This window comes from Pinus tabuliformis, chromosome 7 (genome assembly GCF_031772625.1).
Source record: "Pinus tabuliformis cultivar Carrire ecotype Pingquan chromosome 7, CPIR1, whole genome shotgun sequence".
In the NCBI taxonomy this organism is placed as follows: domain Eukaryota; kingdom Viridiplantae; phylum Streptophyta; class Pinopsida; order Pinales; family Pinaceae; genus Pinus; species Pinus tabuliformis.
In genome coordinates this window covers 1132186153-1132213151 of record NC_142293.1, presented here as the reverse complement: position 1 = coordinate 1132213151, position 26999 = coordinate 1132186153, and the positions used below count along the sequence as shown (strand labels likewise).

Sequence of the window (26999 nt, the reverse complement as noted above, 5' to 3'; positions counted from 1 at the left end):
AATTAAGTTATGCCCAATAATAATGTTGATTTCTGAAAGCTGTCGAAATGAGACGGAACGAAAGGCAAACTGTGCGGATGATGGAATATGCCAAGCGAATGCCATCAAATCCCATAAAAACGCCGCAAAACTCCATTGGAACCCCTAATGACATAAACCTGCTCCACTAACCTGGCCATCCCCTGCCTTGGAAATCCACCCTGGTTGCATTTGAAGAAGGATAAAAATGGGGACATGACATTCCTCCCACCCCAAGATTGCTTGCCCTCAAGCAATGATCCAAAAACGGATCCTGAATAAACCTCTAAGTCTAAAAGACTTCATATAAGAGGTAAAAGGTGCCAAATGGCACAAATCCTTTGTAAATCAGAGGAAAATGAAAGTCGCAGGCTGCTCTTGGAAATAGCCCCATTGCAGAGATCGTCTCGTTTTGAATCTGCTGCAACTTGAATGGGCAAAAATGGACTTAGTATGTAGAAGTTATCGCGGAAAGAAGATGCCCTTGGTTCTTTAGAAAAAGAGGCAAATCTTCAAAAAATGGCCTAAAAGGCTTTATGAAGAAAATCGCATCGGAGGAGGTCAAAGGCGGATTTAAGTGGAAAGGGGAAGCACCCCCGATTGCCGATCCTCGACATATCGGGTTGGAGGAAGGCACATGCGCATGATATAAGCAAAAGACCCAGGCCGATGTGACACAATGATCGCCGATCGGCAGATTGACATCGGCGGTGGAAAGGGCTTGAGGCGGGACCCCGCACCGAGCGATATCGCGGTCGCCGATCTCGACGGATGGCAATCGGTGATGCCATATGCACATAACCCCGGGCCCATGCGATACGCGATTGCGATATCGCAAAATCGCATTGGAGCTACACAAAGGAGCGGGGATATATATATATATGCGCGACGATAGCCGGACCCGATAGAGTTATAAACGATATTCCATATGTTTTGAATTTCGTAAAATGACATTTTTCTATGTATTTTCGCCTTTTCGTTAAATAAACGAAAAGTGAAGGGAAAGCGCATCGAGGTTTATAAATGCCACTGCATATTATTTAAAGTCCGAAACAAGCGGGATTTTGGAAGGACTGACGGCGGTAAGAGGTTTTGGCCGGGCTCCGCCCGAGCCCATACATTGGCTACCACGTGTCCAGGCCCTAGAGAGAGAAAACCACTCTTTTTGGGCGGTTAACTCCCGTATGCATGGGCCACTCGAAATGAACCACAGCCGTTGGATCTAGATCTTCCAGATCAACGGTGGAGATGTGATAAGCGACATAAAGGCGGACCCGAGGGAAAATAAGGCGGAATATATTTGAAGTTAGATAAACATTGATTCTGCGGATTTTTCCCGTGTTTGAATCTATTTCTCTGTGCAAACAGAGAACGGCCATTTCGGGAATTTCAGAGGCCCCATGGACTCTTCCGTTGCAGAACAGGTGGCCACCTTCCCTGGAGACGTTATGCCATGATTACTAACGCTCAGAAGGTGATTCGAGCGGACAGAGGTTGGGAGCCGGAGAGCCCGAGAAGAGGAAATGAATGGACAACGCCATTTGGCTTAAAAGCCATGAATGTCAGAGACAAGGGTTGTTGGAGTTGTTGCTGAAACTGAGCATAAGCAGAAAGCGAAGCCAAAGCAGGAAGCTAAGGCGTAAGAGAGCAGCGCAAAAAGGCAGCAGCAAAACAAGCAGTGCAGAAAGCAAAAGCTGAAGCGCACGCAGCCAAGGGAGTCACTTGGAGTTCAAGTGGAAAGCCAGAGGGCTGTAAACTGACAGAGAGCCGAAGAAGCCAGAGCCAAGAGCCAGAGCTAGAGCCAGAGCCAAGAGCCAGAGCCAAGAGCCAGAGCCAAGAGCCAGAGCGAGAGCCGAGAGCCAGAAAGCTGAGAGCTTCAAGAGCCAGGGATAAAACGGTGTCTAAACCCATTGTTTCTGTGTAAAACAATGGAGTTGAGCCAAGAGCTTGTAAAAAGGACTTTGCCATAATCCCAGAGAGCCTAGTTGAGTTGACTAGAGCTCACGGAGATGTAGCCCAAGAGTTTTGGGTGAACTCCTAATTAAATTGCTGTTCTGTGTGTTTTGTTTATTGCTGCATTAGTATTTATTGTATGTATTTACATATCAACATACACAACAGATTTTAAAGCACATAAACAGCCAACAACAGACATAAGCATACACCTTATTTTCAAGCACACATTTAATTCCGCATTGGTTAATCATAAGGACTTGGGAATATTTAAGCTTTGGAAGTGGGAGAGGTTCTTGTAGGTTAGACAAGAAGCCTAAGAGCCCCATTTTCAGATCAAGCAATCCAAATATGTGGACCAATTTGGTGGTCCAACACAACTGAGACCCAATGCCAGGATCCCATACAAACAACTGGGTGACGCTCTGCTCCTGTGTCAACCCGCCATGGACGAACTTCTCGATGCCTGGATCCCAGATCAATCTCCGACAAAACCTATCATCAGCAAATCTGCCTGGATCCCAATGCCGCCAAGGAGCATCAAGGCTCCACGGCTCCTGCTGTGCTATAACTCTGGTTGTGAATGCTGCTCCACCCGCCGCGTACCAACTCATCACCTCTCTCCAATCCAACCCTTGGCATAGACTAGGGTCAACCTCATCATGTTGAAGCAGTGTTGAAATACTGATGAGTGGCCAACCTACATCCTGCTGCCAACTGAAGCATGTGATATCCCTCACCTTGGAGGGCTCCTGCAATACAATGCTCCTGACTAAAAATGACACTCCATCAAAAGGATACCAGCTCATGATCTCTCGCCAATCCAACGCATGGACACCTGTGCAAGGGATATGTCTGCTATGCTGAAACTGGTCCATGCTCAGCTGCTGATGCTCTACCTGGACAATCCAAGCGTGCCCAAGAAATCCTGCCTCTCTCCCTCTAATGGGAAAAAGTGGGCAAACCGTGCTGCAAGCCCCATCTATGTACTCCTGGAGAGGGCTGTTGCCTGGAAATGTTGTAACTCGTCTGGTTGCCACTACATCTGTTTGCACCTCATCAATGGGTAGTCCCAAAGATGGACGCACTGCCATCTCCCTCGCCTGGTAGGAAACTCCACGCTCCTCCAGTCCACCAATCTCCTGCCGAACTATCCTATCATACTCCAACATCTCCTGAGGACAAGTGTCAATGAGTAATGTCACCTTGCCAGCTGTCTATACATCTGTATGCTCCTGATCAATGGCTGACCCCAAGGGTGGCTGCTCCTCCTCCACCATCACAAGTTCAATATGAACCTCCAACTGGCTATCCTAAGAAGGCTCATCATGCATACTGTGCGCCTCATCCTCATCAGCCGACTCATGCCCCATCATATGCTGCTCATGCTGACTCATCATTGGTGGCGCGCTATCCTAAATGTCTCTCCTAGGAACCACGAACTGCTCATCATATGAATCTGGCCTGATGTCAATGACTCGCCATGACTCATGCTCCTCTATGTGCTCTCTATGTTGAGTCATCAACCACTCATCTGCTCTCTGGTCTCTTCCCCACATGGGAACGATCGGCTGGTCCACATACTCCTCTACCACACATGGATGCATATCTAGGCTATCGTCATCAACTCCATATGACGACTCGTGCTCCTCTAGGGTATCATTGTATGAACCCATGAACTCGTCCAACGAAGAGTCCTTATCTTGACAGACATAAAGAATATCTTCTTGCTCTACTGCTGTCATCTCCTTAGTGTCACTCAAGCATGAGTGGTTAGGTCCCCAAGGCCCTTTGCAGTGAAGCAAAGTCCCTTCCTCCTCATCTCATTCTTGCTGCATGAGCTCCCAAACCTGAGCTGCTTCTCCCTGGTCAACTGCCTTGTGAACAACCCAATGTTTTGCTCAACCAACCTCTCAGCTAGACCATAAGCAACAGGTGAGACCAATTGCTCTCTCCTCCAAACAGAGAACAATCGAGACTACAACTCCCGACAGATGGCATCACGACCTCTCATACATGATGATAAGATGGACTGCATGTGCGCTATGACTGTGTCAGAATGATGTTTCCTAATGCTGAAGAAGCATTGGAACATCTGCAAGATCAAACCATCACACTCTAGATCAAACATGACTTCATAAGTCTTAGTCATGGCCATAACTCCTAAAATCTCAAGCTTCTTCCCAAAGGTAGAGCCTGCATTGTTGTCCAAATCCTGGAAAGTATCCACTATCAGCTTGAAAACTCTCCTCATAATATCATCATTGTAAGGAGCTCTAGGGGCGGTTAGTCTCATGATGTGACTGAGACAAGATGCAATTAGAAGTCTAACCCCTTCACAAGGTTCCTCCAAGAACTTGTGTTGTATGAGAGCAAGCATAGCTGGTTTTAGGGCCCAGATTGGTTTTTTCCCTTCTAACTGGCTCACTTTGGAAAGGAGTGCATCCAGTTCACCTAATTTGAAAAGGACTTTCCATGTGACCCTCGTGTTTTAAATCTGTTTTGAGTGCAAGGCTTTTGTGTCCAATTTGCGGCTGCAAATCACTAGGTTGCTCATTTTGAAGGATGGCATACACCCCTCTTGAAAAAGGTTTGTTGTTCTGTTTTGCTTTTGGCTGATCTGAAGAGGTATTGTTGCTAGAGGCTTTGATTTGGCGATCAAGCTCCTTGAGGATGCCCTTGATGGTTACTAGGGACCTTTTCAACGTCCATTAGCCCCTATAAGATTCACTTGCAGAATAACTTAGGATTTCACTAAGTTTTCTGAGTGTGTTTGAGGTTGTTTTTCATAGAATTTGTTTCCATATAAATTTTTTTAAGTGCTTAAGAAATTCCCAACAAAATTTGAAAATAACTTGCACTAATCCATATCAGACTCAAAAATTAACATATTGTTGATGTTTGACAATGTGGAAATAGCACCAACATAAACAATCTTTTCCCTCAACTTGAAATATGAACAAACAATGAGTAGATAAGAGCAATTAAAACCTAGTTTGGATGCCAACAATTAGTTCTGGGTAGAGTGATAGGTAGTGATGAACAACGAACAGTTCCGCCTTTGTTACTGATTTGAAGTCTACACAATTATCCTCTCCCATTGATGACATGTGACAATGTTCCCTGGAGTATGCTAGCTTGAGATTTAGCTAAGAAAATACTCAAACTTTACCACTTGTTATTTGTGTCACGACCCCTTCAATGCTGGACAATACTTGGATCATTGATGGATGACTTGACAGTGAGTAATCTTGGCCGCTTCCTCACAGGTCTACGTTGCCAGTAAGACGTGGATACACTCAACCTCTTTCAGCGAGGGAACTCGACACCTACAGGTGACTAGCTTGTCTAGCAATTAAATTCCCACATGAACGCTGCCTCTGACTATACGATAGGAAATGAAGAGGATGCACTCTGATCTCATATTACAAACATCCTTTTGCTCAATGCTCCCCCATCTGCAAACTCTGCATATTGTTCTCTGACCATCGCACTAAACAGGAACATGCCGGATAGTAATCTTAACCGCTCCATGCTCGATGCATATTGGTAAATAATCGAAATTGCTCAACGTTTCAGACCATCACACGTTCTGTCTAAAATTCGGCTTTTTTTTGTGTGTAGATCTCCAGTTGTTGACTGATTTTCCAGAGGGACAACAACCACACCGATTGAATAGCCACAGTCATAGCCTTGTGGAAAATACTGCGTGTCCCACTAAGAAATGTGTATGCTCAGCTGGCAGCGTAAGGTACTCAATCTCATCCAAAAAGGAAAAATACGCTATCTACATGCCCACGACTTTCAGTAATGCGCACAGGTAATACTGATGCCCAAGGAGTGATCACGGTCTATTTGTTGGCCAACAATGAAATGCAAGGAATGCGGCCCATCCACAATAGACAAATCGACCTCCACAAAGCTTGTTGTAAATTTTAAAAAAGAATGCGGCCATAACCTGTAGCAATGGTCTTTCCGTTTGGCTCCATGATGCAACATACGACTTACTGAATTTTGAGTGGGATTCGATTTCAATAGAGCTCAACAGTAAACTTTGGCTTGATAATATTATTTAGCTCCTCCACAATGGACAATTTCAATCTGCTAGAGCTTAACCTTCCAGCGTCCACTGTAAGCACATCCTGCCTAGCCGTAATAGACTCGGCCTCTGATATTGGACCTTAGTCTCGGTTCAAATCTGTATAGGAGATTGTGGCCATCTGTTTCTGCATAAAACACGTTCAGTAAGTAAATATAGCTTCACGGCCTGTGTTAAAGTATGGAATGCGGCCCATAGAGACACGACCCAACAATTGCTGACTCTTCCGGCTACTAAAAGATGTAACTCGGTCCCCCTTTTTGTTCTCAAGAAAACTCGACCCAACTGAGAGTTCTGTCTAGCAAAGAAAGAAGAGGCTCAAACCCTGTATACGCTTCCATAACTCGTCCCAGGCACAAGGAAACCGTTCTCTGTGCAATCCCGCAAACTAGCCCCAGAACAACATAATGTCACTATGCTGGGAATCAACCTTTGGAGTCAAGGAGATAATGTGACCCTCTAGCATAAGAAATTTAGCCCAAACGGTGAAATTTGTCCATCGGAATTGATGGGTGCGTCTTCTGCTATAACGTCACTCCTTTGGCACCCAGATCCAATGCTTGGCCCCATAATTTTGTATGATTTTGACAGAGTAAAAATAAATTTTTTTGATATAATTTGCCCACAAAAAAACCTTTGCTAAATATATTAAATATTCAGTGTCTTAATAATTCGATCAATAAAAATTGCTCACGGCCCCTTTAAAAATAATTTCAGCCTTCTAGCAAATGATTCTGCGGAGAAATAAATTTTTAACCTTGGCCCCTTCGACGGAAGAAAATTTTCAGCCCCTTTTTAAAATAATCTGCCTCGTTTTAAATACTTGACTGTAAGACAATTTTGCTCACGGATCCACAATTTGTCGTGCATTTTGTCGAACACTAAATAAGTAGGCAACAATTTGCCCTCAAAAATTTACTCTCCCTTACAACCTGGGTTTGTTTTTAGAAAATTCTTCCTCTAGCTCCTTCAATCAATCTCGCTCAGCAAATAAACCCCCCAGGCTGAGCCAACACCAAGTCTCTGATACCATTGTAATGTCCCAAATCAATTAATTTTGGAACAGGCACTTCATAATAAACTATCATGCATTTTCTAGAAGATTACCATGTAAAACCAGAATTATAAATCTATAAATTGCACAAAATCTCATTAAGAGACCACAACACGAGAAACAATGAGAAATGCAGCAACCAAAATCCAACTTTATTATATATAGATAGATGCCAATACAATCGCTGGGAATGACCCTCCGGTCTCCAAACTGAAACAGAGAAAAACAATCTCTACACCTGTGGATTCTGAATGAATCCACCAAGGGGAGATGGGTGCTCGCCCAATCTCTCTAAATCACCTGAGGGTTTTCGTCCTGGGGCTACCAATGGAGTAGAGAACCATGTTCTCAACCTCACATACAAGAAACAATATCAAAACCAAGATGTCCTCCAATGGTCTCCTCCTCCTCTTTTATAGATTTGATGGACTCCTCTAGAACCTTCTATTTTATTATTATTTTAATCATGGAGCACTTTTCCCTCTTTTATTTCAATTAAAATATTCTTTTAATGCGGGAAAAGGGTAAATTGGCCACCATGTCTCCTCAGGCCATTGAAACTCATATCTAACCATCCCATCCTGTAGATCTTCCCGTTCCGGTTCCAATGAGCTATTACACTGAGGTGTTCCACCAATTAATCTCCTCGGAATGCCACCTCGAGCATAATTAATTAAGTTATGCCCAATAATAATGCTGATTTCTGAAAGTTGTCGGAATGAGACGGAACGAAAGGCAAACTGTGCGGATGATGGAATATGCCAAGCGAATGCCATCAAATCCCATAAAAACTATGCAAATCTCCAACGGGATCCCTGATGACATAAACTTGCTCCACTGACCTGGTCATCTCCTGCCCTGGAAATCCACCTTGGCTGCACTATGAAGAAGGATAAAAATGGGGACATCACACTCTCTCTCCACAGGTGCGCTTTTCTCCAAGGGGTGCGTATTCCTTTTGGGATGGCCCCCACTTTCCACTAAGAAATCAATTTGCCTTCTTTTTCCTATTTTGGAGCCTTCTCAAGTAAAAAAAATGCCAAGTGAGGTCCTCCTAGCCTACTTTTAATAAGTCTATGATGGCAAAACTTCAAAATTGGCAAAATTGGTAATTACTTAGCTAAGTAGGAACATCACAATCATGTTCCCTTATTAATAATTTTCCCTGCCTTAGCCTATGGGAACTTATTAGGCTAGTGGAACCTGTCTTATTTCTCCTAAGCGGCCGGGGGCATTACAATATTTTATTGTTGTGCTTGTTACTTTAAGGAACATGATGTAATACCATTGTATATACCATTCCACTTTTTGTTTTCTCTTGATGTAAACATTTTTATAAATATATGAAATTTTTTCAATAAAAAAAGATAGTAAAACAGTACCTCTCAAGATTTCCTTCATAGGGAGAAGACTGTTAAAAAATATTGTATCTTTTAATACTAATAGGAATGTTGAAATCAAATTTTATTTGACAAGACCCCAAGTCATGGGTCATACAACACATGCTAGGCTTCATATACACAAATCACAAGCATTCAATGTCAGAAATTGAGAACCTTCTCCAAGAATTGGAGTTTCTGAGTATGGAGAAATGGAATGCAATTTCTGAGATCTTGTATGGAGTGTCCGAGAATTAAAATGAGCAACTATTATGTGGTATTATATGAATTAATTACTCAAGTATTCCTATTCTAATTCATTCTTTTCGTTTGAGTCCATGGCTTTGTATTGTTCAATCTATCTTTTTAATCTATGCCGGTCTGAAATTCTGGGTTTAACACTGCAATTTAGGGTTCAGGACAGCCTACATTTGGCTTTCCTTGTCCTTTTTCTCGAGTGATTTGGGTGATAATTTATACTACCCCACAGCATATCATGATATGCACATTGATTGCCACCGGTACCTGTATTGATTGATCTGAGCTTGAACCAACATGTAGGTGAGATTCTATCTGCAAATCTGTGTGACACAACTACGTCCCATATTGTCCTTTATATACTATTATTGCTATATAAGGTGGAAATAGATCTAGATGGTGAGTCGTGACATCGTCTGATCATCATGCAGGCTTGTAAGTTATTAGAGATAAGGGTTCTTTTCCCATGACCATGTGACTACCTATAGATTAGGTAAACTAAGAATAGTGAGGAGATATACTAATGCATAGTTACTTTGGTTTTCATTGATGCACAATGGTTTTCTATATCAATATGTATGTAGAAGCTTTTCTCATTTGTGGGTAATTTAAATATAGCCAAGAAATAATCACCCTTGGGAAGGAGTTGAAATGGATCTAGGACTTGATGATATTGTGCTCTCTTTCCTTTCGTAGATATAGCACTAAAGTATGATATTTATGGTCAATTCTCCATTTCATACTGTTACATAAACTGAGATTGATAAGTAAAACAATAAATGCTCATGTTGACTTTATGCTATGTAATTAAGGACGTATTAGCACTATTATAGCTGATTTTTCATTATTCTCAAATGATCCTTCTTCATAATGGCTATTATTTCTATGACTAGAATTTTGTATTTTCTTGTTATAGTTACTTGATTATGCTTCCTATAATTTTGTATTTATTTTCTTGCAGTGCATAAGAAATTGGCCAGAAAATGGAAGACCATATATGATACTTGGAAGGCTCTTGACCAAGCAGACAAAATACATGGAGGCAAGATCTCTATTTGAAAATGGTTGTCAGGCAACTCAAGGAGAAAATGCATTTCTTTGGCAGGTTTGTATTTTACTATTCTATCTTGTGAGAAATTTTGTTCTTGATTAAAAAACAACCATCAGTTAAATAAGGGTGGATATTATTGGTCACAAATCATATACTACTTGAAAGAACTCTTGTATACCACCTAGGCTATAAGTTAGTTGTTGTGAGAATTTCTGAATCTACACATCAAAAATCCCACTGCAATCACTGGTTTATCATCTCCTACTTGTTCTTTACATTCAACAAGTTATTTAATTACTTAAATAGCGATGAAAAACACTATTGCAGCCTACACATACATACATATCATGAACTGAAATGAATTGAGACAATCACACAAGGGACACCGTTATTTTTGGACAATCGTCCCCAGAAAAATCCAATTCGGGGAAACCGGTGCAACATATAGAGGGTTTGTATTATAAAGCAGATTTCTGAATAAAACTAGGGTTCCAAATCCAGTTCACCCAATAGAGATTAAACCTGGCAGAAGTACCTCTATCCGGAGACAAATGTTTTGGCAATCCAACAACTGGATGATCAAACCCAATAGGTGACAATTGTTGTTCCCAGTGTTGGGCAGCGGTGGCTGCTCCAAACTCTGCGCTGGAACTGTGTCACCTCCTCTAGGAGATATGTCACCCTCCCAGTGAGCCTCCCTTGCTCAGAAGTCGATATGCTGAACTACTGCTTTGTCTGCCCCACAGAAAACCCCAACGCTGCCTCTAGGGAACTGTGTCAGCCCCTCTAGCTTCTGCGTCAGCCCCACTAGCTTCTGCATCACCCTCTCTGGAGCTACGTTGTCTCTCCTGCTGCTGCTTTGCCTCTCTGCTATGTATCCTTGGCCTTGGATTGAAGTCCCTCTGTCGAACTGCCCCTCACTGCAACTTAGATCACTTAGCTGACTTTCTCAGCAAACCACGCCCCAAAAAAATTGAACTCCTTGATCTCTGGTTGTATTTCCAACTGACCCTCAAGCCTCTTCTTATACTTTTCCTGTTGACGAATCAACGACCGAGATTAAATCTCTAGTCAATGGCTAAGATTAAAACAACTTGATCCTAGTCACTTAGAACCTTCTCACCCATATTTTTATTTTCCTAAGTTTAGACTTAGGAACCCATTAAAAATATTAATTATTTTAATAACTTCTCATCCGGGTGGAATTTCTCCAAACGATTTCTGGGTTCTGGAGATCTCATGTGTTCTAGCCCCTCCATAAAATTTCGGAGCTAAAGCACATCCGATGCTACCCAAAATTAACACTCCCTCTTAGCAAGGAATGTGCTCTAACAATACTTCCCATAGAAGCATTACACTGATCCACTGCATCGGTCCTTTGTGCTACTGATGCTTGGCCTATTGCCCTTCATCCACTGCACCGCTGCTTCCTTTACTGCTGCCCATGACTCTGCCACTGCCACTGCTACATCTGTACTATAGCTCCCTCTCAAAATGCTGCCTAATGCTATCCATAGCACTGCCATTGCTAACAGCTGCATTGTAACTTAGTTGCTGAGAAGTAAGCAACTGAAACTTCACCCAAACATTGACTTCCTGGTCAGTATGGATGCCTCGTGATCTTGAAGTTGCAGCTGCTGCTAGTCTGTGCTGCCCCTCTGCTACCACTGCGCTGCTGCAAACTGCTCTTTGCCTCTCACACTGCTACAACATCCACTACGCTGCCTCAGACTTTGGCACTCTAGCTCTGCCACTGTCGCTCCATCACACCTCGCTCCAATTGACACCCGTCATTTTACTACTGTTGTTAAGGGCTCCCATAGCCGTATGTGATCCGAGAGTTTGGGCACGTCAAGGATCCTGCCCCCACATGTAGTCCTCCCGACTACAACTCGATGTCGCTCCACCTTTTCTCCAGAGGTGCATGAGCACTCATGGCACAATCGTCATCCTCACCTTCCTTGTCCGCTTTCGCTGGAGCAACCTTCGATTCAGAAGCTTCCCCCTTGCCCTTCTTTCGGGGGCACTGAGTGGCATAATGTCCCATTTCCCCACTGTTGAAGCATCTGACCTTGGTGTTGTCCTACTTCTTTCTCTTCTGCTGCCCTCGCTGTCCTGCTGATGCGAGAGCTACATCCTCCTCCTCCTCCTTGACCCGAGCTCACTTGCCGCTACCTCCTGTCTTGGTCATCCTCTTGAGCTCTTCTTGTCAAAGAGATGCCCACATCTCCTCCCAACTGGGGAGAGTCGCTCTACCCAAGATACTTTGGACAAAAGTCTCCCAGTCCTCGGTGACTGCATTTAGGGCAGTCCTGACCGTGAACTCAGGATCTGGTGTAGACCCCACGAAAGTCAACTGGTCGCGAATCCCTTGCAACCTGAGAAGGAAGGGATCGATCTCCTCTCCTTTCTGCATTTGGTACTGTCTCAGCTGATTTTCTAATAGCATCTTCCGTTGGACGGAAGATCCCTAATACAAGGTGGTCAGCGCCTCCCACATCTCCCTTGTTGTGTTCTTCTCAGCAATGTGTGGTACTACATGATCTTTGACCCCATCTAGGATCATGCACTTGGCCTTACCCTGGGCCTCCTCGTATTTCTTCAATGGATCATCGTCAACCGACTCAACAACTACCTTCAAAGCATAGTCCTTGATGCGATGTTTGTCTAGGATTGTCAGGATCTTGGTCTTCTAGATGACAAAATTTGATGCTCCATCCAATCTGTCTTGATTCCTCAATCCATTCATTTCCATCTCTGCTAAAAAATAGGATTGGTTCTCTTCTCCCTCTCCTGTTGTCAATCTAGCAAGACTTGGATCTGGATTTCTTTGGCACTAGAAATCCTCTAAGGAACAAGCTCCTCTAGACTCTCTCTAAGTCCTGATTTCCTTCACGGAAATCCTCCTACCAACTGTCGAATCACTTCCTCTCCAATCCTCCTTTGTTGCTGCAACCCAGATCTAGATTTCTTTGGCTAGAAATCTGTCAAGGCGGTGATTCCCTCTACCTTGGCTCTGTCTCAACTGACACTATTTTTCACCAACAAAAACAATGTCCCGACTCCCACTAGCTTCTCAAATCGAATCTTCTCTGCTCCCTCAGCCCCGACAACTCACTGATTCAAACCTCTTAGGCTCTGCGCTTGCCCAGAGAGCTGACGCAGTCACTGCGTGGGTTCCTCTCTGGCTCTGCGTCACCCTCTGCAGGCTCGAAATGCTAACGTAGGCACTGCGTGAGCCTCTGTGTCACTCCTGCAACTGCTCCTCTACCTCTGAAACAACGCTGTCACTCGGGACAACAGCTTATTTGTAGCAGATTCTTCGAATCTTGGCTGGTGTCTTCAGTCTCCTATGATTTGTACTTCTCTGATACCATGTGAGAATTTCTGAATCTACACATCAGAAATCCTATTGCAATCACTGTTTTATCATCTCCTACTTGTTCTTTACATTCAACAAGTTATTTAATTACTTAAACGTCGATGAAAAACACTATTGCAGCCTACACATACATATAGATCATGGACATGAACTGAGACAATCACACAAGGGACACCGTTATTTTTGGACAATTGTTCCTTGAAAATCCCAATTCGGGAATACCAGTGCAACATTTAGAGGGTTTGTATTATTAAACAAATTTTTGAATACAACTAGGGTGCCAAATCCAGCTCACCCAACAAAGAATAAACCTGGTAGAAGTACCGCTATCTAGAGACAGATATTTTGGCAATCCAACAACTGGATGATCAAACTCCACAAATGAAAACTGTTGTTCCCAGTGTTGGGCAACGATGGCTGCTCCAAGCTCTGTGCTGGAACTGTGTCACCTCCTCTAGGAACTGTGTCACCCTCCCAGTGAGCCTCCCTTGCTCAGAAGTTGATATGCTGAATTACTGCTCTATCTGCCCCACAGACAACACCAACGCTGCCTCTAGGGAACTGCGTCAGCCCCTCTAGCTTCTGCGTCAGCCCCATTAGCTTCTGTGTCACCCTCTCTGGAGTTGCGCCGTCTTTCCTGCTGCTGCTCTGCCTCTCTGCTATGTATCCTCGGCCTTGGACTGAAGTCCCTCTGGCAAACTGCCCCTCTCACTGCAACTCAGATCACTTAGCTTGACTTTCTCAGCAAACCACGCCCCAGAAAAATTGAACTCTTTGATCTCTTGGTGTATCTCCAACTGACTCTTAAGCCTCCTCTTATACTTTTCCTATTGACAAATCAACGTCCGAGATTAAATCTCTAATCAATGGCTAAGATTAAAACAACTTGATCCTTGTCACTTAGAACCTTTTCACCCATATTTCTATTAATACACATTAATATTTTTATTTCCCTGAGTTTAGACTTGGGAACCCATTAAAAATATTAATTATTTTAATAACTCCTCATTTGGGTGGAATTTCTCCAAATGATTTCTGGGTTTTGGAGATCTCATGTGTTCTCGCCCCTCCATAAAATTTCGGAGCTAGACCACATCCGATGCTACCCAAAATCAACAGTTGTTTGGCCTTGAAGTTCAAGAAAGTTTTGGATTAAAACCTTGTTATTGGTAGTTCTTCCAATATCCTGCAAGAAAACATTATATATTTCTAGAAGCGATGTTGGTATGAAATGCAAAGGACATTGACCTATACAAACTTGAGGGGTTGTTGGTGATATATTCATATGAGGTACCTAGAGTAAGGGATAGAGCATGCTTGATAACAAGCCTCCCATGCACTAGAAGCTCACATGATCAACAATACTTGATATTTATTTACATTCCTTATGCAGCAAGAAATCCCATGGCTTGGCGCACTAATCTATAAATTCTCAAGCTTGGTAGGCCTATCATCATTCGTACTTATTGTTAAGAAAGAAAAAAATAATTGCATATAACATGATTTCCATTTGGGATTACTGTGTACTATTTCAAATGTAGCACATTTCTTACAATGTTCATACAAGAGAAGAGGCCTCTTGTGAAAATTTCAAATTTGATATCCTATGTAATGTTCCTTTTTCTGGTGTTCCTTATGACATGGTTAGTATGGACTTTCAGAGTTGGGGGCAAACAGGTCATAGGTGCAGGTTGGTGTCTTCTATGGGCCCAGGGGCTTTTAGAGGGGTTTTGAGGAGTTTCTATGAGGTCCGATGGCATTCGCTTGGTATATTCCATCATCCGCACAGTTTGTCTTTCGTTCCGGTGCATTCCGACAACTTTCAAAAAGCAAAGTTATTATTGGTTTTGACTCAATTAATTACGCTTAAGGTGACATTCTAGGAGGAATACTTGACGAAACACCTTAGTGTAATAGCTCGTTAGAACCGAAACGAGAATATTTACAGGATGGGATGGTTGGATCTGAGTTTCCGTGACCCGAGGAGACATGGTAGCCAATTTACCCTTTTCCCGCATTAAAAAGAATATTTTAATTGAAATAAAAGAGGGAAAAGTGCTCCATGATTAAAATAAAAATAAAATAGGAGGTTCTGGAGAGGTCCATCAGATCTATAAAAGAGGAGGAGACCATTGGAGGATACCTTAGATTTGTATTTTCTTCTAGTGGAGAGGTTTGAGAACCTGGTTCTCTACTTCAGCAGTAGCCCCAAGATGGAAACCCTTGGGTGATTTAGAGAGATTGGGCGAACACCCATCTCCCCTTGGTGAATTAATCCAAAGTTCACAGGAGAGTTTAGCAGTGGCAATTCAGTTCAGTTTTGGTGGAGGGAAAGGGTAGCATTGGAGCAGATTCTTGAGGCCAGTTCTATCTCAGCTATATTAGTTGTTTTGACATGTAAAACCCCAGTTTATATATTATAAATAAAGTTGAGATTTCCTTCTGCTCAATATCATTATTTGCATGTTCTATGTTGTTAAATTACATGGCAATCTTCTATTTATGAATGGAAATTTTATCTAAAGTATTTCTGAGTTAGAATTCCAAAAAAACCCCAAATTGTTCCATTTGGGACTTTACAGTGGTATCAGAGCTGACGTTCCTACTAGCCTGGAGGGTTTCAATTTTTATTGCAGATCAATTCGAGGGTTTATATCGAAAGTGTCGCAGAAGACATATCTGCTGTAGTTTATTATTCTACAAGATATCTTTGAAGAAACTGATGTTACAACGATTTGGTACAAAAGAAATTTTATAACGTTGGGCAACTATTACTTGGCCAAACTATCAAAAGGGGCAGTGAATGATTTTTATCAAATTGAAAGTGGGGCCAAATTAATTTAATTAGCTTGGTCTAATTTCTCCAAGTGGGTCGTATTTCTGAGTGGGGCTGTGAAGATATAAAAATAAATAAATAAAAGGGTCGACACTTTTATTTATGTGAAAGCGAAGCATAATATTTCAAATCCAAAGTAATTTGACGGCAAATTCCATTATGCCAAACTTCATCGATTATTTGGGGGCTCTCATGTATACCGAATTATTTCTTGTTGCAATGGAGGAATATACAAAATCTTTAGCCGAGTTCATTTTCGAGCCAGAGAAGGGACCGATTGCAAGGAGAATAGAGGCCAAGTCTTCCTGCCCAGGAAGCCGTAAGCTCAGTTGTGCCAAAGAAACGAATCGGCCCAATTTTTGGATGTGATCTTGACCAAGGGTGGATTACCAGACCACCTCGATTTTGCTTAAGGGCCAAAATCATCATTCATTCAAGAGGCCGACATTATTATATCAGCAGTCCGAATTTGTGCATCAATTGGAGGGCCAAGTGCATATTTTCCCAAGGATGCCGAGAAACCAAGCTCTAATCAGGGCCACAAAGACGACAAGTTTAAGAGGTAGAGGATTTCAAACTCAGGGCTTGAGAGAGCCATGATGTCAGTTCCGAAAATCAAGGGTCGAATCTCTCTACCATATTGGATGAGTTTCCAGTGAATAGAAAGATGTGGGCATCAAAGGTGGAACAAATCCCTGATTTGCTGTAGCTTATTATTGAGCAAGGGACGAGTTACCTCTTCCAGGTGCTGCGTATATCCCCTCACTGGCTGTAAGATTATCCAGAGACTTCATTTACTGAAGGGACATCTGCGCAGAGGAGTTCATCATTTCAGAGCTCATCTTTGCTTAATATTGGTGGACCTATTACTCTTTGGGTTATCTTTTGCCTCAAGGAAATGTATTGGTGGACTTATACAACTTTGCTCAAGCCATCATTTATCTCACTGTTTACTAGTTGCTGGGCGTGTACACTGGCCGTGGAATCATTTTTGGGCATAGTTTATCACTTCAAAGGGCCGTGGATACTTACTGCTATAGCTGTGTGAAGCCTTGTTGGAGTTATCTGCGTTCCGAGCCTTCTGGACAACATAACTATCAAGTTCTTCTATTCACTGGTTCGTTCTTTTATTTGAATGATACAAGTGTAAGTCCATAAATGCTACTGTGTAATTTCCTGAAATTACGTGCTGGCAAAGAATAGTGTTTATGGCTACCAGTGATGCTATCTATGGTACTTGAACCCACTGAGGTGATTTGGATATTATTTCAAGATCCTGAAGTGATTTCATGAGCATTTATTTTGGTAACATATTGTACCTAAATCAAGCAAACAAGAAATATTCCTACAGGAATCTATTCTCAAACAGTTCATTAGAACTCAGTTAGTGATAGTTTGGGAATTGTCCGGTAACTCTCATGTAGATGTTAAAAATGTCCTAATCTGATCTGGGCTTGACCATTCCCTTTATAACTCAGTCCAAAAGCAGAAGAGGCTGAGTTTCAGATCATAGGAAATCTTTGAAGGTAAATTTGGGTTGTTATTAGTGACCAATTCATGGATTACACATGGGCTGAATGCAGAGGCACCAGAGTGGTCATCATACTACTGTAGCTGGGCATCAAAGTTGTATTTCTACCTCTGTAGATTATATCGCTACAACAGATCCACTGTACTTGTCCACCTACAAGTCAATAAAATCAATGATTGCCTCCAGAATCTATCACTTTGCAAAAACTCTTGTGACCTGTAAATGCTGCCAGAGTGACACTTTTGGTCAACCTTGTGTTGCTGTAGGATCCAAGACAGATTTAAAGTCAGAGTCCTTATTGAATGAGCACTGTAATGTTTATATACTGCAGTTTTCAAAATAAACTATTGAGGCATATGACACACATGTTGGTTATCATTGTATACCTTTGTTGTGCTATTAGACAAAGTCTTGTATATTGATGTCTTGCTGCTTTTGAACGATGGAGTACTTAAAGCACCTCTTAAAGTGTAATGTCTCTTCCTAAATTATTTTGGAACAGGATTTATTTCTACATTTTGGGGGCCAATTTTGGTGAAGACGGGGGCCCATTTGATTTTTGATAGAAGACTTAGGAGTTAGAGGCAAGTTAATTTTATATTATTTTGTTTTGTTAATGATATGTGGGGACCACCCACATAAGAAATACGCACTCCTTAAGCCAATGATTTAAATGCATGAGAGGGAAGAAAAGGCAGGAAGAAAAGGCGGGAAGAAAGGCTCCACGAAAGTTATAAAAGGAAGACAACACACTTCATTTGGAATTCTTGGCTTATCAAATTTGATTATGATGCTCAAGCTGTTTAGCTGGGTCACTCGCTATTTAGCAAGAGTTTTCCAAGCGGAGAACTCACTCTTTCTTCGGGGGACTTCGAGTGCCACACTAGAGAGGTTCATCCATTATCATCCGGAGGAGATTTGTAGAGAGATTTCCAGCATTTGTATTCAGTTCACCCCAAAAGTGCGTATTTCTGGAGGACGCTATTGAGCTAGGTTGTCATTGATGTCAATATGGCAATATTCTAGATACTAGATGATGATATGGAGCCAAGGGGAAGCAGAACAGATCCATGAAGAGACAGGAGCAAGGCCATCAGGATAGCCAAGCCATATGCAAGAGGAGTTACCAAAGGAGTCATATCAAAGCATATTGTAGAATATCAGAGCAAGAGGAGCCATATCGGAGGAGCGCTGCATGTAATACATGCCCAAGAAGAACCAACAGGAGGAGCCATATACCATACATATATGCCAAAGTACAAGAGCAAACAAAGCCATCGGAGGGACCAAAATAGAGCCATCAGAGGAAGCAGATTACACAATCGGGAGCTATCGGAGGCGAAAACCCATCTATATATGCATTAACAGCGATCGGAGGCCAAAACCCATCTATATATGCATTAACAAGCTATTGGCGCTACAAGAGAAGTAATATATGCCAAAGGTTCGGACTCCAAAGGAAGACCGATCAGAGGAGCATAGAGGAAGAGTGGAGGACACAACGGAACAATGTTAATGGAGGAGTTAACATATCGTAAGCCATAGGAGCGAGAAGCAAAGAGTGGAGAGTCATGACTCTGTGTATCTGCGTTCAATGTTAACCGGGTTAAGTCGGGACTGTTAGATCTGAAGAGATCAACGGTGGAGGATTGCTAAGGAATACCACATCGCAAGTTATGAAGGGTTGTCATCCCCGAAACCTCCAATTGCGATATACAATTGCGGACCCGATGATCCTATTATATCGCGCCTGTTGTAATATCGCGTCCGTCGCTATATCGCAAGCCGTAAAGCCTTGCCACATGAAAGCACCGATTGCGATAAGATTGCGGACCCAACGGGTATATTAATTACGATTTAATATCAAGTCGCATCTATCCCATCAGCAGAAGGGGAATTGGCCATGTTATGTGTTAACCCGCCGATTGCGATAGAACTGTGGCCCTAACAGACCTATTACAAACAGTTTAATATAATATCGCATCCGATATCGGTCGTCGGCCATCGACAATGCTTTAGGTTCGACTTGTAGAAGAACCTCTGAAAGTGGCGATTGCAATAAAAGGATGATGTGGCATGTGGGACCGCCATATGGGTATACCACGTTTATATGGGTTCCGTGAGCAATAAGTCTATAATGGAAGACTCTCCGAGTTATATATTTTAAATGAGAAAAACTCATAAGTCGGCCCCTCCTCCCAAGGAACGTGTCCTTTGGTGATTTGCAAAAGTCATATATATATATATATATATATGAGCTGACATGCTTCATTTAGTGGATTGATCTCGGGCATCTATATTACGACGAAATAACAGTTCACGACTCGTGAACTTGAAAAGAAAAAAAGAATCTCTTTGATATTTGCCGTGCGCGGGCGTTTGAGGCAGAAATGCAATACAATAACACTCCCGATAGTTTAGGAGGCTGAATCAAGCCGATGTCGATTGCGATTGGGACGTGGCTGTCCGTTAAACAATGCCGTCTTTTTGTATGCCTGTATTTATTATAAAAAGGAGTGCTGTTACAGTTTAACGTAAGACATGATTTCTCTGTGCATTTATGGACCTCTCTTAAGAAGTAATGTGTCTCAGGAGTGCTGGCGAGCATGAAGAGACAGAGGAAACCACAGAGACCGAAGAGGACGCTGATAGGATAAGCGAGCGTTGAGGAAGCTAAAGGGCCAGTGAAGAGAGGAAACCGGGAGACAGAGGCATGGGGAACGAATAAAACAGGTAAAATAGAGAACAAGAATGTTGTGGAAGATTGTTGAACGTTGTGGAAAATAAGCTAGAGGAGACTGAGGCAGCGAGAGGATCCAGTAAAACAGAAAGAGGGCCGAAGGGCCAACAGGATAGCAGACAGTCGAAGGGGAGTAGCCAGCAGAGAACATAAGCTTGAACAGGAATTTGTTCTTTATACAGAGCTTAGTGCAACTAACAGTAGACTGACTAAAGCTATGTGAAGACATTATCAGAGAGCATGAAGGCTATTGGAGACTATGTGTGGGCAGTGTGCAGAGTTGTAAAGACTTCTTCATAAGAATACTGGCTGTCATTGATGCTGTAGCATGGAGACTACAATGAAGCTATAAACGGACAAAACTCAGTAGAGAAGAGTTCTGGAAGCAGAACATTACTATCAAATGTGCTTTGACAAGATTGGGTCAGAGTCCTTGGGGCTGGTGCCTCAGAAGTAAGTAGGATTGGAGTCCTTGGGGCTGGTGCCTCAGAAGTAAGAAGGATAGGAGTCCTTGGGGTTGGTGCCTCAGAAATAAGAAGGATAGGAGTCCTTGGGCTTGATGCCTCAGAAGTAAGAGGGATTGGAGTCTTTGGGACTAGTGTCTCAGAAACTTGAAGGATTGAAGTCCTTGGGAGTTGGTGCTCCTAAGTCCAAGACTGGTACCTTGGCGAAATAGAGTTGGAGCTCTGGAGGTTGGAGTCTCACAAAAGTCCAAGTTGGTGCTTGGCAATTGATTGCAACTATCTATATATTGTATCTATTTTACTGCACAGTTTATATTAATAAAAGCACTTATTCTTGTTGTCCATCTTGTGTTCTAAATATATATGTTTTAACTGGTAAAACAATAGTCGGAAAAAGAAACACTGATTCACCCCCCCTCTCAGTATTTCCAACAGACGCAGTAGTGGATCTAGTGTGGCCATTGAAACATTCTTCCGAAGGGCTATTGCCACGAGAAATTAGGAGAAGAAGGCTCAATAGATTTGTTGGCTATTGGGTGAGTTTGAGGGCTGGAAGTGGCAACAATATTCAGGAATGATTTTGCAGACTCTATGGCCAGCGCAGAAGAGAGAAACTGGGCATATGTGGGAGATAGAGTTTCAACCATTGGGGCTATTGCTTGCCGGGAGAAATAAGGGAAGTATTGGTGGAGTTGATTGCTACATTTCAGGAGTGTTTGGGAGGATTTTGTTGGTGTATTGGTAGGAAGTGTGCTTCAGCAGATTTGGAGGGCGTAGGGCCTTTTGGGGGTCGATTTTGGAAGGTCAAAACCAGGCCAAACCATTTTTGGGTTTTTCTGGGTTTTGACAAGGACCTCAGATATAAATTTGTAGAATTTTCTGAGCACCGGAGGTGGGGTTTTCAACCGTATCTTTGCAGCAGACAATGCAAAATTGTTGGGGACTGCGCAGTGCCTTTTTGGGGGTCGATTTTGGAAGGTCAAAACTAGGCCAAACCATTTTTGGGTTTTTCTGGGTTTTTGACAAGGACCTCAAAAATAAATTTGTAGAATTTTTTGAGCACCGGAGGTGGGGTTTTCAACCATATCTTTGCAACAGACAATGCATATTTGCTGGTGCAATGTAGAGCAACAGTTGGATAGTTCATGGGTTATCATTGCTTCACCCGGGCATCGCTCCGCTTGCTAGAAAAGACAAGCCTAGGTGTATTCTTTCCATATATTTGTACTATTGCACCAGTTATAATAAAATGGCTCAATTGCTTCCATATTTCTGATTATTCTGGGTTTTTACTAAATTGTTTTCAAATTTTATGTGGTGTAAATTTGCTATTTGTTTGCATATCACTATTTTTCCTATTTTGGAACATTACAGTGGTATCAGAGCCATAATATTGGCTCAGCCTATGGGAAACCCTTCGTTCTATGACAAGACCATAATAAAAAGCTAAGAAATCATGGGATCCAAAGAAAGATTAGAATCAAACAACATGGCAGTAACCTTGAATGAGGTGATTAGGATGCAACAAATGATGATTGATGTGGGGGAAAAGTTGATTCATTCCGCAATTGGGAATAGGGACTATTCTCAATTATACAACAAATTCACTATGCCCAAAATTATGGGTAATGCATCAAGATGGCAAGACATGTTTGCAATTGATGTGGAGTTATTGGAAGCAAATTGGAGGGTGTGAAAATTCTATCATTGCAACAACTGATTTACTTTTCCTACTTATTTCATCATAAGTTATTCATGAAATTACTTCAACAAACATTAAAATAAATACTGCTGCAGATATCACACCGTAATACAGAAACAAACATATGCACACATTGACACAGTTATTTTGGACTAATGTCCCCGGAAAAACCCAATGTGGGAAAACCGGTGCAGCAAGGGAGGATTTTATTATTCAGCAATTTTCTAGTACAACAGGGTGCCAAACTGGCTTACCCACAGATAGATAAATTTCCAGCACTTCTTCTGAACCCAGCGTAGGCCCTATTGACCTCTACGTCAACCTGAAACCCTCCGCGTCAGCCTGAAACCCTCTGCGTCATCCTACTGAGGCTCTGCGCAGACTCTCTGGTCTTCTGTGTCACTCCTGCAGCCTTTGTGTGGCTTCCTCTGGCTCTACGTCTGCCTCTTCTGCCTTTGCGTTGATCTCCCGTCTCTCTGTTCCGTACCTGTTGCCTCCTGACTGCTCTCCAGACCACTGGTTCAATTTTTCAGCAAACACCTCTTCAGAAATTGAACTAACTGGTCTCCCTCAGTGTGTTCTCCAAGTGACCCTCAAGCCTCCTCTTATATTTTCCTCGTTGATAAATCAACGACCGAGATTAAGTCCCTAATCAACGACTAAGATTAGATCTGGCTTGATCCATGTCTTTTGGACCATTCTAACAAAGATTCATATTAATACACATTAATATTTTATTTTCCCTAAGTTTAGACTTAGGGACTCCATTAAAAATATTAATTATTTTAATATCTCCTGATCTTTTTAGAATCTGCCCAAACCCTTTCTGGGTATTGGAGATCTCATGTGCCCCAACCTCTCCACCAAATTTCATGGCTAGAGCACATCCGATGCTACCCCAAATCAACACTTCCTCTTAGCAAGGACTGTGCTCTAGCAATACTCCTTACTGAGTATTACTCTGATCATCCGGCATTGGTCCCTGTGCTGATGTTAAGCTTCCTTGCCCAACATCCTCTGCACTGCTGCCCATGACTCTGCTACTGCCATTGTTGCATCTATATGACAACTCCCTCTGCATCCGTGCTGCTGCTGGTCCTTTCTCCCAACACTGCATCCACACTGCAACTCCCTCTGCATCTGTGCTGCTTTGGTCCTTTCTCCCAACACTGCAACTCCCTCTTCATTCGTGCTGCTAACACACTACTTCTGAAATGGGTTATTTACCATCCCCATCTTTTCCCTGAAGTAGTCAAATTTTGACTTTCCAAGGGCTTTGGTGAAGATATCTGCCACCTGTTCCCCTGTAGGAGTGTAGCTCAACTTTACAGCTCCTCGTTGGACACAATCTTTGACAAAGTGACACTGAATATCAATATGCTTCGACCTATCATGGAATACTTGATTCTCAGAGAGTTTGATGCAATTCTGATTATCACACATGATCCTGGTCGCCTCCATATTTCTTTTGAATAGGTTTACGAGCAGTTTTCTAAACCATATGGCCTCACACAAAGCTGTGCTAGCTGCCATATATTCTTCCTCAGACGAGCTCAGAGCCACGGACTTCTGTTTCCTACTGCACTAGGAGGTCATTCCTGATCCAATGTTGAAACAATACCTAGAGGTACTTTTCCGATCCACTGAACTTCCTGCCCAATCTGCATCAGTAAATCCACTCAACCTGATATCCTTCCCCTTGGTGTATAAGAGCCCATAATCAACTGTTCCTTGTAAGTACCTGAGAAGGTGTTTGGCTGCTGCCCAGTGAGCCCTCTTTGGTTCCACCATGAACTAATTGAGGGTGTTGACAGCGTAGCAAATATCTGGCCTGGTATTGACTAGATACATCAAGGACCCTATGAGCTGTCAGTATAGGGTGGGATCGACATCCTTGTCTTCTGATGCATCAATCTTCTTCCAGTTGGTGATCATTGGCGTAGCCATAGGTCTACAGTCTCCCATCCCGAACCTTTTCAGGATTTTTGTAGCATACCTCCCTTGCCCAAGGAAGATTTCTCCTTTCTGCTACCAAACTTCCAACCCTAGGAAATAGTGCATTCGTCCCAGATCCTTCATATCGAACTCTGTGGCTAGATTCTTCTTGCAGTCCTCAATGAGTCTGGATGATCCTGTCAGGAAGAGATCATCCACATATAATACTAAGATAAGTGGCTTGTTCTCTACGACCAGATAGTAGAGATTCGGATCCGCGTCACTCTTGACAAACCCCATCTTCTGCAAGTAGCCATCTATTCGACCATACCACGCTCTCGGTGCCTGCTTCAGTCCATACAAGGCTTTCTTCAGTCTGCATACATGAGACTTCTTCTCATGAGTCTCAAAGCCTTTTGGTTGTTCAATGTATACCTCTTCTTCTATTATCTCGTTTAGAAATGTCGTCTTGACATCCATCTAATGGATCTCCCATCCCATCTAGGCTGCAAGAGATATCACGGTCCTAATAGATGTATACCTGGCTACCAGGGCAAAGGTTTCCTCATAGTCAATCCCTTCCTTTTGAGCATACCCCTTAGCCACAAACCTGGCCTTGTATTTTTCAACACTGCCGTCCGCAGCATATTTGATCTTTTAGATCCATCTTGAACCTACCACAGATTTGTCTTGAGACCTTGACACCACCTCCCAGACATTGTTTACCATTATGGAGTTATACTCCTCCACCATCGCATCTAGCTAGACCTGACGCTGATCTGCCTCCTTGAAGCTGGCAGGCTCCCCATCCTGAGCTACTAACGCCTGATACCTATCTAGCTGTTATTGCTCTTTTTTACAGTTCCTTGGCTCTTCAATGAAGTTCTCTGCATCATGCAGAATCTGACGAAGTTCTCTGCTGGTTCTTCCTCTGCCAACAGGAGCTTCTGTTTGCTCCTCCTCCTCATCGTGAGAATCTTCCTGATCTAAAGAATTCTTCACTTCCGTTGGTTGAAGAGGCATGACCAACGGATCCTCTTTCGAGTTCTCCTTGGAAGGCATTTCACGAGATCTTCTGAAAGATTTGTCCTCCATGAAATTTACATCTCGTCGTACTACTACCTTCTTGCTTCCTAGAAGATAGATTCTGTATGCCTTAGCGTTCTCGCTGTATCCTACCCAGTGTTGCACGAAGCGGGAGCGAAGCGGAAGCGCGAAGCGCGGAAGCGTCATTTTCCAAAAATCTAGGGAGCGAAGCGTCCGCGGAAGCGTCTGCTATATATATATATTTTTATATTTTTTTTTGCATTTATACTCAAAACAAACATCCAAATACCAAATTAATTGTAGAAGACATGAAAACATGCATATTTTTGCATAAATCAAGATAGATATGGCATCCATGATTCCATTGTAGTTACTAGTATGTACAACAATCATCTATATTCTAGCTATTACAAACATACATCAAATTTTTAAGCATATTATAAAACATAAAACATTTAAGCATATTATGATTTATCTAGCAAGTGAGCAACTGTCAACATTTGTCATGTCCAAAATTCAAATAATAATGTTTACAAAATATGTCACTTGGTCACCGCCAAGCCAAAAAGGTTCAAAATTCAAATTCACAAGTCTACAAGTCTAATGAGTAATCTATAGACTATGACAAAAAGAAGTAGATTGTGAATATATCTACTAATCTCTCCTCCTTCCACCACGAATAGAACGTGATGGCGTGCCTCCACGTGGTGGCAATGAAGAAGATGGTCCCTGTGTAAGTCGTGGCACTGGAACTGATGAAGAAGAACCCCCTGCTGTTGGTGTTGAACCATGGAACCTAGGACCAGATGGGGGTGGGGGTGGTGGCATATCAACACGGTCATCATCATCCTAGAATCGCTCAAAAAATTCATGCAAAAAAAAAAAACACTAGTTAACAAAAAAATTAAAAACATGAATTAGAGAAATGCTTTATAAGGGAAAATTGGAAAATTCATACGGTATACCATAATGGACATACCAGGAGAGCATCCTCTAATTGCTCTAGTTGCAACACTCCATCCTCCAAATTGGGCTCCTCTGGATGCTTGTCCCAAATCAACAAGTCTTTATTAGACTTTGCATCTTCACAGTAATGGGACAACAATCGCAAGTTGTAATGAACATAAACCAAGCTCTCTGCCCGGTCTAAACTCAACCTGTTCCTTTTAACACTGTGGATGAAAGAATAAGAGCTCCAACACCTCTCTGCAGAAGAAGTGTTTACCACCTGTGATAGCACCCGCAATGCCAAACTCTGTAGAACTGGAGTAGGCCCTCCATGCATGTTCCACCACTCAAGAGCAGAAAAATGCTCTCGATCTTCAATTGAATGCATGCTCCCAAATGGACCAGTGTTGAGCGTATAGTTGCTCAGCTGTCTCCGTACCAATGCAGCCTCCTCATTATCAGGGATTAATCTACTCAATGCAGCCATATATTTTTCGTGAACCTCTTTATCTTGGTGTGGTTTTTTCCTGCTTCCCCCCCAGGTGCTGGTTTTGAAAGCCATGATGGATGATAGTACCTAGGTGTCAAAACATATGCTAATG

General features: G+C 42.5%; 2 protein-coding genes across 3 annotated transcripts in view; one reads left to right on the top strand and one right to left on the bottom strand.

The window, feature by feature from the left end:
* The window catches only part of HCF107 (high chlorophyll fluorescent 107), a 434314-nt gene that overhangs the window by 92522 nt on the left and 314793 nt on the right, over positions 1-26999 (top strand). For both annotated transcript variants that reach the window (XR_016266887.1, XM_089459467.1), the window contains exon 2: positions 9723-9866. Coding sequence is in view for 1 of the 2 variants with exons in the window: in XM_089459467.1 (XP_089315593.1) it covers positions 9723-9866 (144 nt within the window). In the remaining variant the exon portion in view is untranslated. The remainder of the gene's footprint in view (positions 1-9722; positions 9867-26999) is intronic.
* LOC149251498 (uncharacterized) lies at positions 25996-26959 on the bottom strand. The gene is made up of 2 exons (XM_089456537.1): positions 26429-26959; positions 25996-26298 (listed from the first exon to the last, which is right to left on the bottom strand). Exons 1-2 carry the CDS (start codon positions 26957-26959, stop codon positions 26104-26106), a joined length of 726 nt encoding a protein of 241 aa, XP_089312663.1. The 3' UTR covers positions 25996-26103.

Coding starts and splice junctions, on each gene's coding strand:
- LOC149251498 (XM_089456537.1), bottom strand. CDS start 26,959: ATGGCTTTCAAAACCAGCACCTGGGGGGGAAGCAGGAAAAAACCACAC. Junction 26,299..26,428: donor AATTAGAGGATGCTCTCCTG/GTATGTCCATTA, acceptor GAGCGATTCTAG/GATGATGATGACCGTGTTGA.